Source organism: Falco biarmicus, chromosome 21, assembly GCF_023638135.1.
Source record: "Falco biarmicus isolate bFalBia1 chromosome 21, bFalBia1.pri, whole genome shotgun sequence".
NCBI classification, from domain to species: domain Eukaryota; kingdom Metazoa; phylum Chordata; class Aves; order Falconiformes; family Falconidae; genus Falco; species Falco biarmicus.
This window is the reverse complement of record NC_079308.1, coordinates 310,616-321,290: the sequence shown is the minus strand read 5'-3', so window position 1 is coordinate 321,290 and position 10,675 is coordinate 310,616. Positions and strand designations below refer to the sequence as shown.

Sequence of the window (10,675 nt, the reverse complement as noted above, 5' to 3'; positions counted from 1 at the left end):
AATCCTCTTCTGCAGCCAAGGCTGGAATGGGATTTAACACAACTTGGGAATCAAAAGTTTGAAAGCTGATGGAATATTCTGTTTTATTATTTATCCCTCCTAAGCGCATTCTTTTCAGCAATTAACTAGGCAGAAAAAAAGCATTCCCTAAAATAACTTCAAAAGACTTAATCATCTACTTCAGACCTTTATTATAAAGTGAAATTACATTTTCTCAGGCAGCAATAATATGAAAGATTTTACAATTTATCTTTACACGATGGCTTCACAGCTATTGAAACGTTTTTATGTGTTATTAAAAGCTTTTCCTACATACTTAGATTTCATCTTCCAGTTGAGGAGGATGGGGTTAACAGAGATGAGAAGGATATTTCCATAAGAATTGAGGATCCTCAACAGTAACTGCAGGCCTGCAGGTGGGTTCCAGCACATCCATTTGAAATACGAAATACTTGAGTTAAAAGGTAAAAAAAAAAACAAAACCACAAACCAGTTTCCTTCCACAAAGTGGGGGATACCTGCCTGAGCCCCAAACCTGCCCTGCTCATGGTTGGCAGCCAAGGAAATACCTGGGCTCTAGAAAAGAAAGCGAGACTCCTCAACTGAGAGGCAGAAGAACCTGTGCTCCCCCCTTTGGATTAGACCATTTCCCCCTGATTTTACACCAAAACATAGGTCTGATGCACAGGTGCAGGGTGAGACTCTCAGGTTCTTGCGCTTAAATCTTCAAATACCTCGCTTGTGGTGGCTTTGCTTCTGGGGTTTATTGTCCAGGAGACAAATTTATTTCCATCAGGCTGGAGAAAAAAAAAATAAATCTCTATTTTGCCTGGGTTTAGCAATTATTTTTTTTCTGGGATTCCCTAGGGGTCTGGCTGCCTCCTGTCAGCAGGACATGGATGGGAGATGTGACCAGCAAAGGGTGTTTTGGGGATGGAGGCACCAAAGATGATTTACCCCAAGTGGGATCCCTCAGGGACACTGCACGCCCGGGGCGGGGGGTGATGCTCTCCTGGGGGATTATACACCCAAAAATGGATCAAGACACCCAGCCGTGGGCTGCATCCTCAGTGGGCTCGCTGCGCCCGTGGGAGATGCTCCACTCTGGCTGTGGGATGCTCCCCCGGGGATGCTGCACGCCCGGGGGTGATGCTCCCCTGGGGATGCTGCACGCCCGGGGGTGATGCTCCCCGAGGGATGCTGCACGCCCGGGGAGGGGGTGATGACTCTCCCGGGGGATGATGTTCTCCCGGGGCTGATGCTCCCCCAGGGATGACGCTTTCCTGGGGGACGATGCCCCTCCGGGGATGCAGGGATGCAGCTCGCCCGGAGGCTGCTGCTGCTCTGCTCGGGGTGGGGGGATGCTGCTACTGCTCCCCCCGCATCCCGCCTACCTTCGTTCCGGGGGTGGAGGGCAGAGCGAGGGAAGGGGGGATGCTCAACCTTCCCCTCTTCAGCTGGAGACCCCCCCGCTCGGCCCCCGGCCCCCGCCGCGGCTCGGGGCCGGTTGCAGCCCGGCTGCCTGTGCGGAGACACAGGAAGGGGCTGGGACAAGTGCCGGCGGTGGGGAGGGGGTGGCGGTGGCAGCGCTGGGGACCCCCCCGGGCTGCGCAGGGCGGTGAGGACCGGCCCGTGGGCTCGGGGCTGGGGCGGGGGGCGCCCAGCACCCGGGGTCCGCATGCCCCCTAGCGCGGCAAGGGGGTGTGGTGGTGGTGGTGAATGCGCAGCCCCCCCCCACCTGGCGTGGAAAAATCCTTTTACCCCTTTTTTTTTGGGGGGGTGGGCGCAAAGCTGAAGGCACCTTAGAAGCAAGCGCTAAGGTGGAGCGGGTGGGTTGTTGGGGGGTGGGTTGTGTGCAGGCAGCGGGGGTCGGGCAGCAGCATGGGCAGGGAAATGTGAAACGGTGGGAAGGTCCCTTCTGCCCAGTGGTCTCTAGAGCCAGGGTTTTCCTTAGGGATGTGCCCTCTCCCCCCCCATAGGGGTAGGCCTTCCATCATTGCGGTTCCATCCATCCCATGGTGGCATCCGCCTCACGATGGGGGCAGGTTGGATAAGAGCTCTTCTTTATCCCCGGCGTGTGTTGGGTGTTGAAGAGTGGCTGTGACGGTACTGATGACCCTCCTCCCCCCGCCCCACATTGTCCCCACAGGTATGGGGTGGGCAAGCAAGGAGAAGGAGGACCCCGAGAAGGTCCAGGTGAAGGTGGAGCAAGACACAGGGGCAGCGGATGATGACGATGAGGAGGCAACACGAGACAAAGGCTGCCAGAACTGGAGGCTGGAAGGACACAGAGCTGGGGAGCACTGGGGAGAAGCCACCAGCCATGGAAATCTCGATGATCTGAGTGAGAGTGAGTCCCAGCCGAAACCGAAATCCAAGAGAAGCCCCACAAGTGCGAGGAATGTGGCCGGATTTTCAACTGGAGGAACCACCTCATCCCGCCACCAACGCCTGCACACGGGTGAGAGGCCCTACAAGTGTTCCATCTGTGGGAAGGGCTTCAACGATGGGCTCACCATTGCTCATCCACGAGATGCTCCATCGGGGTGAGAAGCCCTACAAGTGTTTGGATTGCGGGAAGAGCTTCAGCCAAAGGTTCCCACCTCATCTCCCACCAAGTGGTCCACACCAATGAGAAACCCTATGTCTGTCCTGACTGCGGGAAGAGCTTCGCCCGGCAGCAATATCTCCTCATGCATCGCCGGGTCCATACGGGTGAGAGACCCTACGAGTGCCGGGATTGTGGGAAAAGCTTCCGGAAGAGCTCTGACCTGGTCAGACACAAGACAGTCCATACAGGCGAGAAGCCCTTCAAGTGTCCCATCTGTGGGAAGGGTTTCACCCAAAACTTCCGCTGTAATGCCCATAAAAAGGCTCACAGCAAGGAGGTCAGCCAGCCAACACCTCCATCCCAGGACACCCAGCAGAGCAGCTGTGGGACCACAGCCCCACCAGGTAACCTTGACTTACTCTAGGTCCTTGCTCCATCCCCTGGTTTGGGTCCATCCATGAAAACATCCGTGGGTTGTGTTGGGTTAAAGCTGTGCCGGGCATGGGGTAGGAAGGTCCTCGGGGTGTGGAGGCCCCTATTTTTCCATCTGGAGACATCCCCCACAGTTGTTCCTCCCCCCGTTTTCTGTTGGGGCTGTCACATATTGGCCCTCTTGTCTATCAGCAGGTGATGGTGGCTACCAAGAGGAGAATCCCCAGCCTGGAGACTCCTGGCAAGGAGAACCAAACAGATCCAGCTTGAGGATGGAGAAATGTGGGGGCTGTTGGGCTCTTGAGGAGGACAAAGTCCTAAAAGAGCAGTCAAGAGCAGAGTCTTGGCCCGAGGAGAGGCAGGAGCAGTGGTGTCCTCATGAGGACATCTTGGAGGACCCCAAGGAGACGGTCTGTGCCAAAGAGCGGGTGTATGAATTCCAGAAAACCTTTGATTGTAGGAACAGCCTGAGCCAATACCAGCAGCTTCATGCCCAGGAGCAGCCCCGCAAGTGCCCTGACTGTGGGAAGAGCTTCAGCAACTGCTCTGCCCTCACGTCCCACCAGCAGATTCACCAGCTGGAGAAGCCCAGTGAGCAACCCAGCACATTCATGATAAGCGCGGAGCTCTTCCACCAGGGCCCGCACAAGTCTGAGAAGTCTCACCTCTGCTCCGAGTGTGGGAAGAGCTTCACACGGAGGTTCAACCTCAAGCTCCACAAGAAGCTCCACACCGGGGAGCGACCCCACAAATGCCCTGAGTGTGGCTTGAGTTTCACGAACACCTCCCACCTGATCGTCCACCAGCGGATCCACACTGGGGAAAGACCCTATAGATGCCACGTATGTGGGAAGGGCTTCACCATGAGCTCCAAATGCCTGGAACATGAGAGGACCCACACAGGTGAAGCTCCGTACCGATGCTCTGAGTGTGGGAATTGCTACAGGACCAAGGTCTCCTTGATGTCCCACATGAAGATGCACATGGATTAGGAGGTGGGAGGGTTGGGACCTGCTGAGACCAGTGCCTGCTTGCTCCACCTGAAGACAGGCTGCAAGGTTCTGGCTGAGGTATCCAGACGCAGAGGTGGACACCCATCTTGCTTTCCTTCCATGAGACAGGAGAAGGGCTGAAGAGAAACCTCAGAGAGTTCCACACAGAGAGAGGACATTTTTCATCTTGACCAAGGGTCTGAGCTGCTTTGCAAGGCAAAGAGCATGTCTTCATCGATGTGGTCCTCACTGCCATGGCCATGCTGTCCCCATCCCGCCCCAGGATGCCAGTCCTCCCACAGAAGCCATGGCCACCCAACGAGGATGTTGCAGAAGAATCACATTCACTGGCACATCTTCCTCACCTTTCTTTGGGGCATTTCTAGGCCAAAAAAAAAAAGGCAGATTTGAGTAACATTCTCCTCTTCCCATCCTCTGACTGAGACAAAACCTCACAGGTACGGCTAATTCTGGAAATCCTGGGCACTGGGGGCAATTTTCCTCTTGCTCCCCGGCAGAAGCCAGGTCCCACGCCCTCAACAGTGCTCAGAGGGGAAGGCTCACTGTTTTTTTTTTTCTTTCCTTCTTTTTCCTTGATCATTTTACATGTTTTTTACATTTAATAAAAATCACCAAGAGCATCCATGGGTGTTGGCATGGCTCCTGTGCCCGGAGGGAGTTGAAGCTCTCCAAGTCCTGCTGGGAAGTGGGATGGGGATGGGATAAGGATGAGGATTAGGATGGAATGAGGATGGGATGGAGATTGGGATGATGATGATGAGCAGGATAGGATGAGGATTGGGATGGGATGAGGAGGGGAATTTCTTGGGTGGAAAAAACTGAGAACTTTTTTTTTTTTTTTTTTTTTTTTTGTCCAGCCCCAGGTTCCTGCCATATCTTTGTCCAGCTTCTTTGCCTCCTAATTTCCTCCCATGCCCCTTCCAGCCCCACCTGTGCCCCCCCTTACCCTTGTCCAGCACCAGTCTTGGCAGCAACGCAGGTGACCTTGGGGTGCCCCCCCCCCCTCAACCACCCAGTTCTGGCTGAACTTCTGTCCTGGGGTCAGGGGTCACAGTCAGGGGGGTCTGGCTGAATGTCTGTCCTGAGCTCAGGGGCCATGGTCAGGGTGGTCTGGCCCTGGGGATCCCTCCCTGGCACTTCCCTGTGTCTGAGACCACTCTTGTGTCCGGACACCCACTCCCCACCTGAGACCCACCCACCCCCGGGACCCCCCTTTTTCCAGGAGCCCTGCCACACCCACACCCCTCCCGCCAGTACCCCTCCATGTTGGGGACCCCCAGCAGGACCCCCGTGTTACTGGGATTTGCCCATGTCCAAGACCCCCCGGTGTCCGAGACCCCCTGCCTCCATCTAAGGACCCCTCACTTGCTGGGACCCTCTGTACCTCTCCATCGCCAATCGCCATGGGGCTGCGGGTGCTGCCGGGCCCAGGGGTCTCTGGGCGGGACCCCAGTGACGGGGCACGAAGGGGTTGGTGAGAGGGGCTTGGGGTGTCCCTGTGTCCCGTGAGGGGAGAGGCGTGTGAGTGGGTCTTTGCGCTCCAGGCAGTGGGGAGAGTCTGGGGGTGTTGCATGGGGGTCCCTGTGTCCAAAGTAGGGTGTCGTGGGAGGGGGTCGAGGCCTGGTGGGTTTCCCTTTGTCTGAGTGTCCAAGGTGGGGTGCGGGGGGCTCCAGGCGTCCATAGGGGGTCCCTGTGTCCGATGAGGGGGTAGTGGGGGGGACCCCTTGTGTCCATAGGCTCCTCGTTGTTGTCAGGCTGAGGGGGCAGTGCCAGTGCCCGAATGGCGCATAAATAAGGTCTGGGGAGGTGACCCCCGCGGGGGGGCTGTAACCCCTTGCCTGCCTGCCCTGTCCCCTCAACTACCACCGAAACTGTGGGGAAACTGAGGCACGGGAGGGTGGTGGTGGGGGGGATCCTCAGCGGGCACCGCTTAGCTCAGGGGAACAGCGTGTGGGGGTGTGGGGCGTGCCCACCCCTACTGGCCACCCCCGTGGGGGGGCGGAGGGGGGAAGGGGGGTGAAAAGGGAGGTGGGGGGCAGACGCCTGGATCCCCGGAGTGGAGTCTCAACCCCCCGCAAAGACAGACACACACCCCCCTCCCAAAAAAAGACAGATCGACCCTCCCCAAAGACAGACATGGCCACGGTGTCAAGGTCATTTATTCAGCTGGGGAGTGGGGTGGGGGTCTGGGGAAGCCGGTATTGAGGGTCCTCGGGGTGTCCAGGAGGATGTTTGGGGGTCTCAGTCCTCTTTGCCAGGAACCAGTGTTGTCCTCTCAGCTGGTGGGTGCGGGGGGCTCACTGCGGGGGGGGGGGGGGGGGAGGGGGAAGGGAGGTGTGTACCATTGGTGACCTTTGACCCCTGCCCCCCAGCGAGGTGTGTATCATTGGTGACCTTTGACCCCCCCCCAGCTGGGCGGGTCGGGCAGCTGGTGTGGGCAGGAAGCGGGGACCCAGGTGTCCTGGCCCTGCCCACACCCCCATTGTCCCCCTGGGGACATGGGTGTCACCCCCTCCTCGCCACAACCAGCTTCCCTGCAGCCCCCCCACCCCCCACCTGTGGGTCCTGCGCACCCTCCATGTGCCCCGCCATCAGACCCAGGTGGCCCTGGTGGGTGTTGCGATCCCCCCCGTGTCCCTGTGCCCCCCCCATGGGTGCCGTGCCCCCTGCGTGGGTCCCAGGTGCCCCCCCCCCCATGGGACCCATACCCCCCTCCATGGGTGCCATACCACCCCATGTCCCCATACTCCCCATGGGTTCCGTGCCCCCCCCACGCCCCTGGGGTGCTCCTTACCGCTGTGCCCCCCAAAGAGGCCCCGCAGGACCCCCCAGGCCCAGCGCAGCAGGTTCAGCAGACACTGGGCACCCGCACACATCCTGCCTGGAGCCAGGGGTCAGGGTCAGGGTGGGACACACGGGGTGGGCCAACAGGCCCCAGCCCCCTCGTCCCTTCTCCATACCCCGGTGTCCACATGTCCCCCCAGCATGTCCCTATCCCCACATCCCTGTCCCTGTGTCTGTCCCCCCCATGGTCTCTTCTGTCCCGGCGTCCCCATCCCTGTCCCTGTGCCTCCCTCCTCCTGTCTCCAGATCCCTGTTCCCCCCATGTCCCCCCCCGACTCGCATCCCAATACCTCTGTCCCTGCATACTCATCCTTGTCCTCTTCCCACATCCCTGTCCCCCTCCATGTCCCTGTCCCCCCATGTCCTCTTCTGTCCCTGAGCCCCCATCCCTGTCCCTGTGCCCCCCATCCCTGCATCCCTGTCCCTGTGTCCCCATCCCTGTCCCCGTGTCCCCACATCCCCATCCTTGTACCCATGTCCCCCTCCTGTCCCCTCATCCCTGTCCCCATCCCCATGTCCCCATCCCCGTCCCCATGTCCCCACTCACCACACGCTCCTGTCAGTGCTGTGGGGCTGCGGAACTGCCCTTAAATCCCCAGGGATGGGGGGGACGGTGACAGGGACAGTGACAGGTGACAATGTCGTCATGGGGCTGCACGGCCGGTCTGCCCGGTCCCCCACCCGGCCCCAGCCCAGCGTGGGTGGTGGTGGCCTGGGAGGCGACACAGGGATGGGGGACACGGGACACGGGGGACACATGGGCTGTAGGGACATGGGTGCCTGTGGGGCATGGGGACAGGGGGTTGTGGGGACACAGCGATAAGGGTACAGGGGGATCTGGGGATGGGGGACATGGAGATGTGAGGACAGGGGGATGTGGATGTTGGGGACATGGGGATGTGAGGACATGCGGATGTGGGGCTAGGGGGACACGGAGCATACGGGATGGGGATGTGGGGACAGGGGGACGAGGGGACATGGGAGGACATGGGACAGGGGGATGTGGGACTAGGGGGACATGGGGACAGTGGGGATGTGCGGATGTGGGGACAGGGTGATGTGGGGGCACGAGGACAGTGGGATGTGGATGCGGGGACATGTGGATGTGGAGACGGGGGATGTGGGGACGGGGACACAGAGCACATGGGATAGGGATATGGGGACAGCGAAACGAGGGGACACGTGGACGTGGGGCTAGAAGGAATGGGCCAGGAGATGAGGGGACATGGGGACAGCGGGGCTAGGGCAATGCGCGGACACAGGGGTGTGGGGCTAGTGGGACACGAGCACATGAAATGGGAATGTGGGGACAGTGGGAGGTGGAACAGGGAGCCCAGAGACAGGGGGATGTGGGGACAAGGCGACGAGAGGACATGGATGGCCATGTGACGGCCGGGGGGGGCACACGGGGCACGCAGCACAGTGCTGACCCTGGCCCCGCCCCTTGACCTTTGGCCCAGCGCGAGGGCGGGGTGAGTCACTTCCGTCCCGCTGCCCCCGCGGGGTGGGCGGGGGCCTCGGCGGTGTCTCCGGGCGGGGTAGGCGGGATTGAGGTCACGCGGCGGAAGGGGCGAGGCGTCCCAGCGCGCGCGCTCCGGGCGGCCGCAATGGTGAGAGCGGGAGGGGGGGGGTGGGGGGTGATACGGGGTCCCCTGACCGCCCCGACCCCACCCCCGTGGCCTCTGGACCCCCCTGTCTGCCCCCCAGCTGTTCTACTCCTTCTTTAAAATCCCTGGTGGGGAAGGACGTGGTGGTGGAGCTGAAGAACGACCTCAGGTGAGGGCCCCCCCGGAACCCCCTCACCCCGTGGGTCGCCCCCAGGGGCTCCTCCAAAGACCCCCCCCCCCCCCCCCAGGATCCCCCCTGGGGCTCACGGACCCGCCAGGGATTCACTCCATGGACCCCCTATGGATCCCCCCCTTTAGACTCCCCTCCCACCCACTCCCCCGCCATGAACCCCCCCGGGACCCCCCCCAGCCCCCCCCCCATGAGCCCCATTTCTCTCTCCAGCATCTGCGGGACTCTGCACTCGGTGGATCAGGTGAGGGGGGCAGGGGGCTGTGGGGCATCTGTGGGGGCTGAGTGGGCTCTGTGGGTAGGGAGAGGGGGCTGGGGGGCGTCCGGGGGGCTTTTGGATCTGTTGGGCATGGGGCTTTGTGTGGCACCTATGGGGCCGGGGGGGACGACTGGGGGGGAGGGGGGCTCTGTGGGATATCTATGGGGTCAGGGGTTCTGTGGGGGCTCTGACGGCCCCCCCCTTCCCTGTGCCCTCCCCAGTACCTGAATATCAAACTGACAGACATCAGCGTCACTGACCCTGAGAAGTACCCCCACATGGTATGGGCCCCCCCAACGCACATGTGGAGGGCAGACTTGGGGGGGGGGGGGGGGGGGTCGGGGGTCCCCACCTGGACACGGATGTGGGTCTGATGTGGGTCTTGGGGGTGGCTTACCTGGACTTGAGGGTGCTGGAGGTTTGGATATGGGGGTCTGGGGCATTCTGGGAGGGTCCCATGTGGGTCTGGAGGTGGTGGTGTTCTTGGGGGGTGTGATGTGGGTTCTGGAGGGTCCCTGGGGGTTGGATAACAGGTCAGGGGTTCTTGGGGGTGTGATGTGGGTTCTGGAGGGTCCCTGGGGGGTTGGATACAGGTCTGGGGGGTTCTTGCAGGGTCTGACACGGGTCCTGGAGGGTCCCTGGGGCTCTGGGAGGTTGGATGTGGGTCTGGGGGCAGTCCCTTGGAGTCGGGGTGGGGGAAGTGTGTCAGATGTGGGTCCAGGCCCCCCATGGGGCATGCTGACGCGGGGCACAGCTGTCGGTGAAGAAACTGCTTCATCCGGGGTTCGGTGGTGCGCTACGTCCCAGCTGCCAGCTGACGAGGTGGACACGCAGCTGCTACAGGATGCAGCACGCAAGGAGGCCCTGCAGCAGAAGCAGTGACCCATGGAACCCTGCAGTCACCCACAGCACCATATGGGGACCCATGGGACCCCCCCCCAGTACCCACCAGGGACCCCAACAGGACACCTAGTGACCCACAGGGACCCCAACAGGGACCCATGCTACCCCCCAGGACCCACATGGGACCTGCAGTGACCCACGGGATCCCCCTGGCCCCCCGATATCCATGTCTAGGGGACTCAATAAACCCAATGGCCCCTGTGCTGCGCCAGATGCTTGAGTTCCCTTTCAATGGGGGAAGGGGGGTGGGGTGGCGGACGGGACTTGGGGGGGCTGGGAGGGGTTGAGGGGCCCAAACGCCTGGCGCCTTGCCTGTGGGAGCTGAGGTGTTTGCATTTGTGGCTGAGGGTCTCTGGTAGAGCCAAGAACACACTGCGGCCGCTCCCTCAGCTCAGGAGCCAGGCAGCCCAAGCCTTGATGTGCCAGGTTCATCCCTAGAGTCCTTGCCCTTGCTCTGGGTCTGTCCCTGAAGTGAACCGTCTGCATTCTGTGAGGCTGAACAAGAACCAATGAATCCCCATCTGCCTGCATGCAGCATTTAAAAGTCACTGCCAGGAAACAGGGTAATCTGGACCCTGGAAAGCCAGAAGCGTCTGTTCAGTTAGCTCCCATCTTTATGGGACTCTCAGTCCCAGACAGAAGAAACTTCAAAAGTTAAAATGGGTGGACTCAAAGGATTTGGGAAAGACATTAGAGGTAGCGTGGACTGTTTTTAATGCCAGGGAAAAGGAAAAGGAGACATGACGCCTCTGAAGGGAAAACCTAAGAGGGGAGAAGGATCACCTGCTTCCACAAGGGCTCCTGGGGGAACCTACGGGTGGCACAGGATGGGGGTACTGAGGAGTGGGAAAAAAGCGGGGGCAGGGAAAATGACCC

The 10,675-nt window shown here is 60.4% G+C and overlaps 1 protein-coding gene, 1 long non-coding RNA gene and 1 pseudogene across 2 annotated transcripts; 2 read left to right on the top strand and 1 right to left on the bottom strand.

The window, feature by feature from the left end:
- Positions 1 to 231: 231 nt before the first annotated feature.
- On the top strand, positions 232 to 4,616 carry LOC130141782 (zinc finger protein 345-like; annotated as a pseudogene).
- A 1,521-nt stretch (positions 4,617 to 6,137) lies between these two features.
- Positions 6,138 to 8,447, bottom strand: LOC130141813 (uncharacterized). The gene is made up of 3 exons (XR_008819176.1): positions 7,388 to 8,447; positions 6,791 to 6,877; positions 6,138 to 6,296 (listed from the first exon to the last, which is right to left on the bottom strand). It is a non-coding gene; the product is annotated as an uncharacterized LOC130141813 (long non-coding RNA).
- Positions 8,448 to 10,012, top strand: LSM2 (LSM2 homolog, U6 small nuclear RNA and mRNA degradation associated). Its single transcript, XM_056323063.1, is given in 8 exon segments — positions 8,448 to 8,456; positions 8,548 to 8,565; positions 8,567 to 8,616; positions 8,851 to 8,881; positions 9,118 to 9,177; positions 9,651 to 9,662; positions 9,664 to 9,699; positions 9,701 to 10,012. Coding segments are annotated over 8 exon segments (294 nt in total). The 3' UTR covers positions 9,779 to 10,012.
- Positions 10,013 to 10,675: the final 663 nt, after the last annotated feature.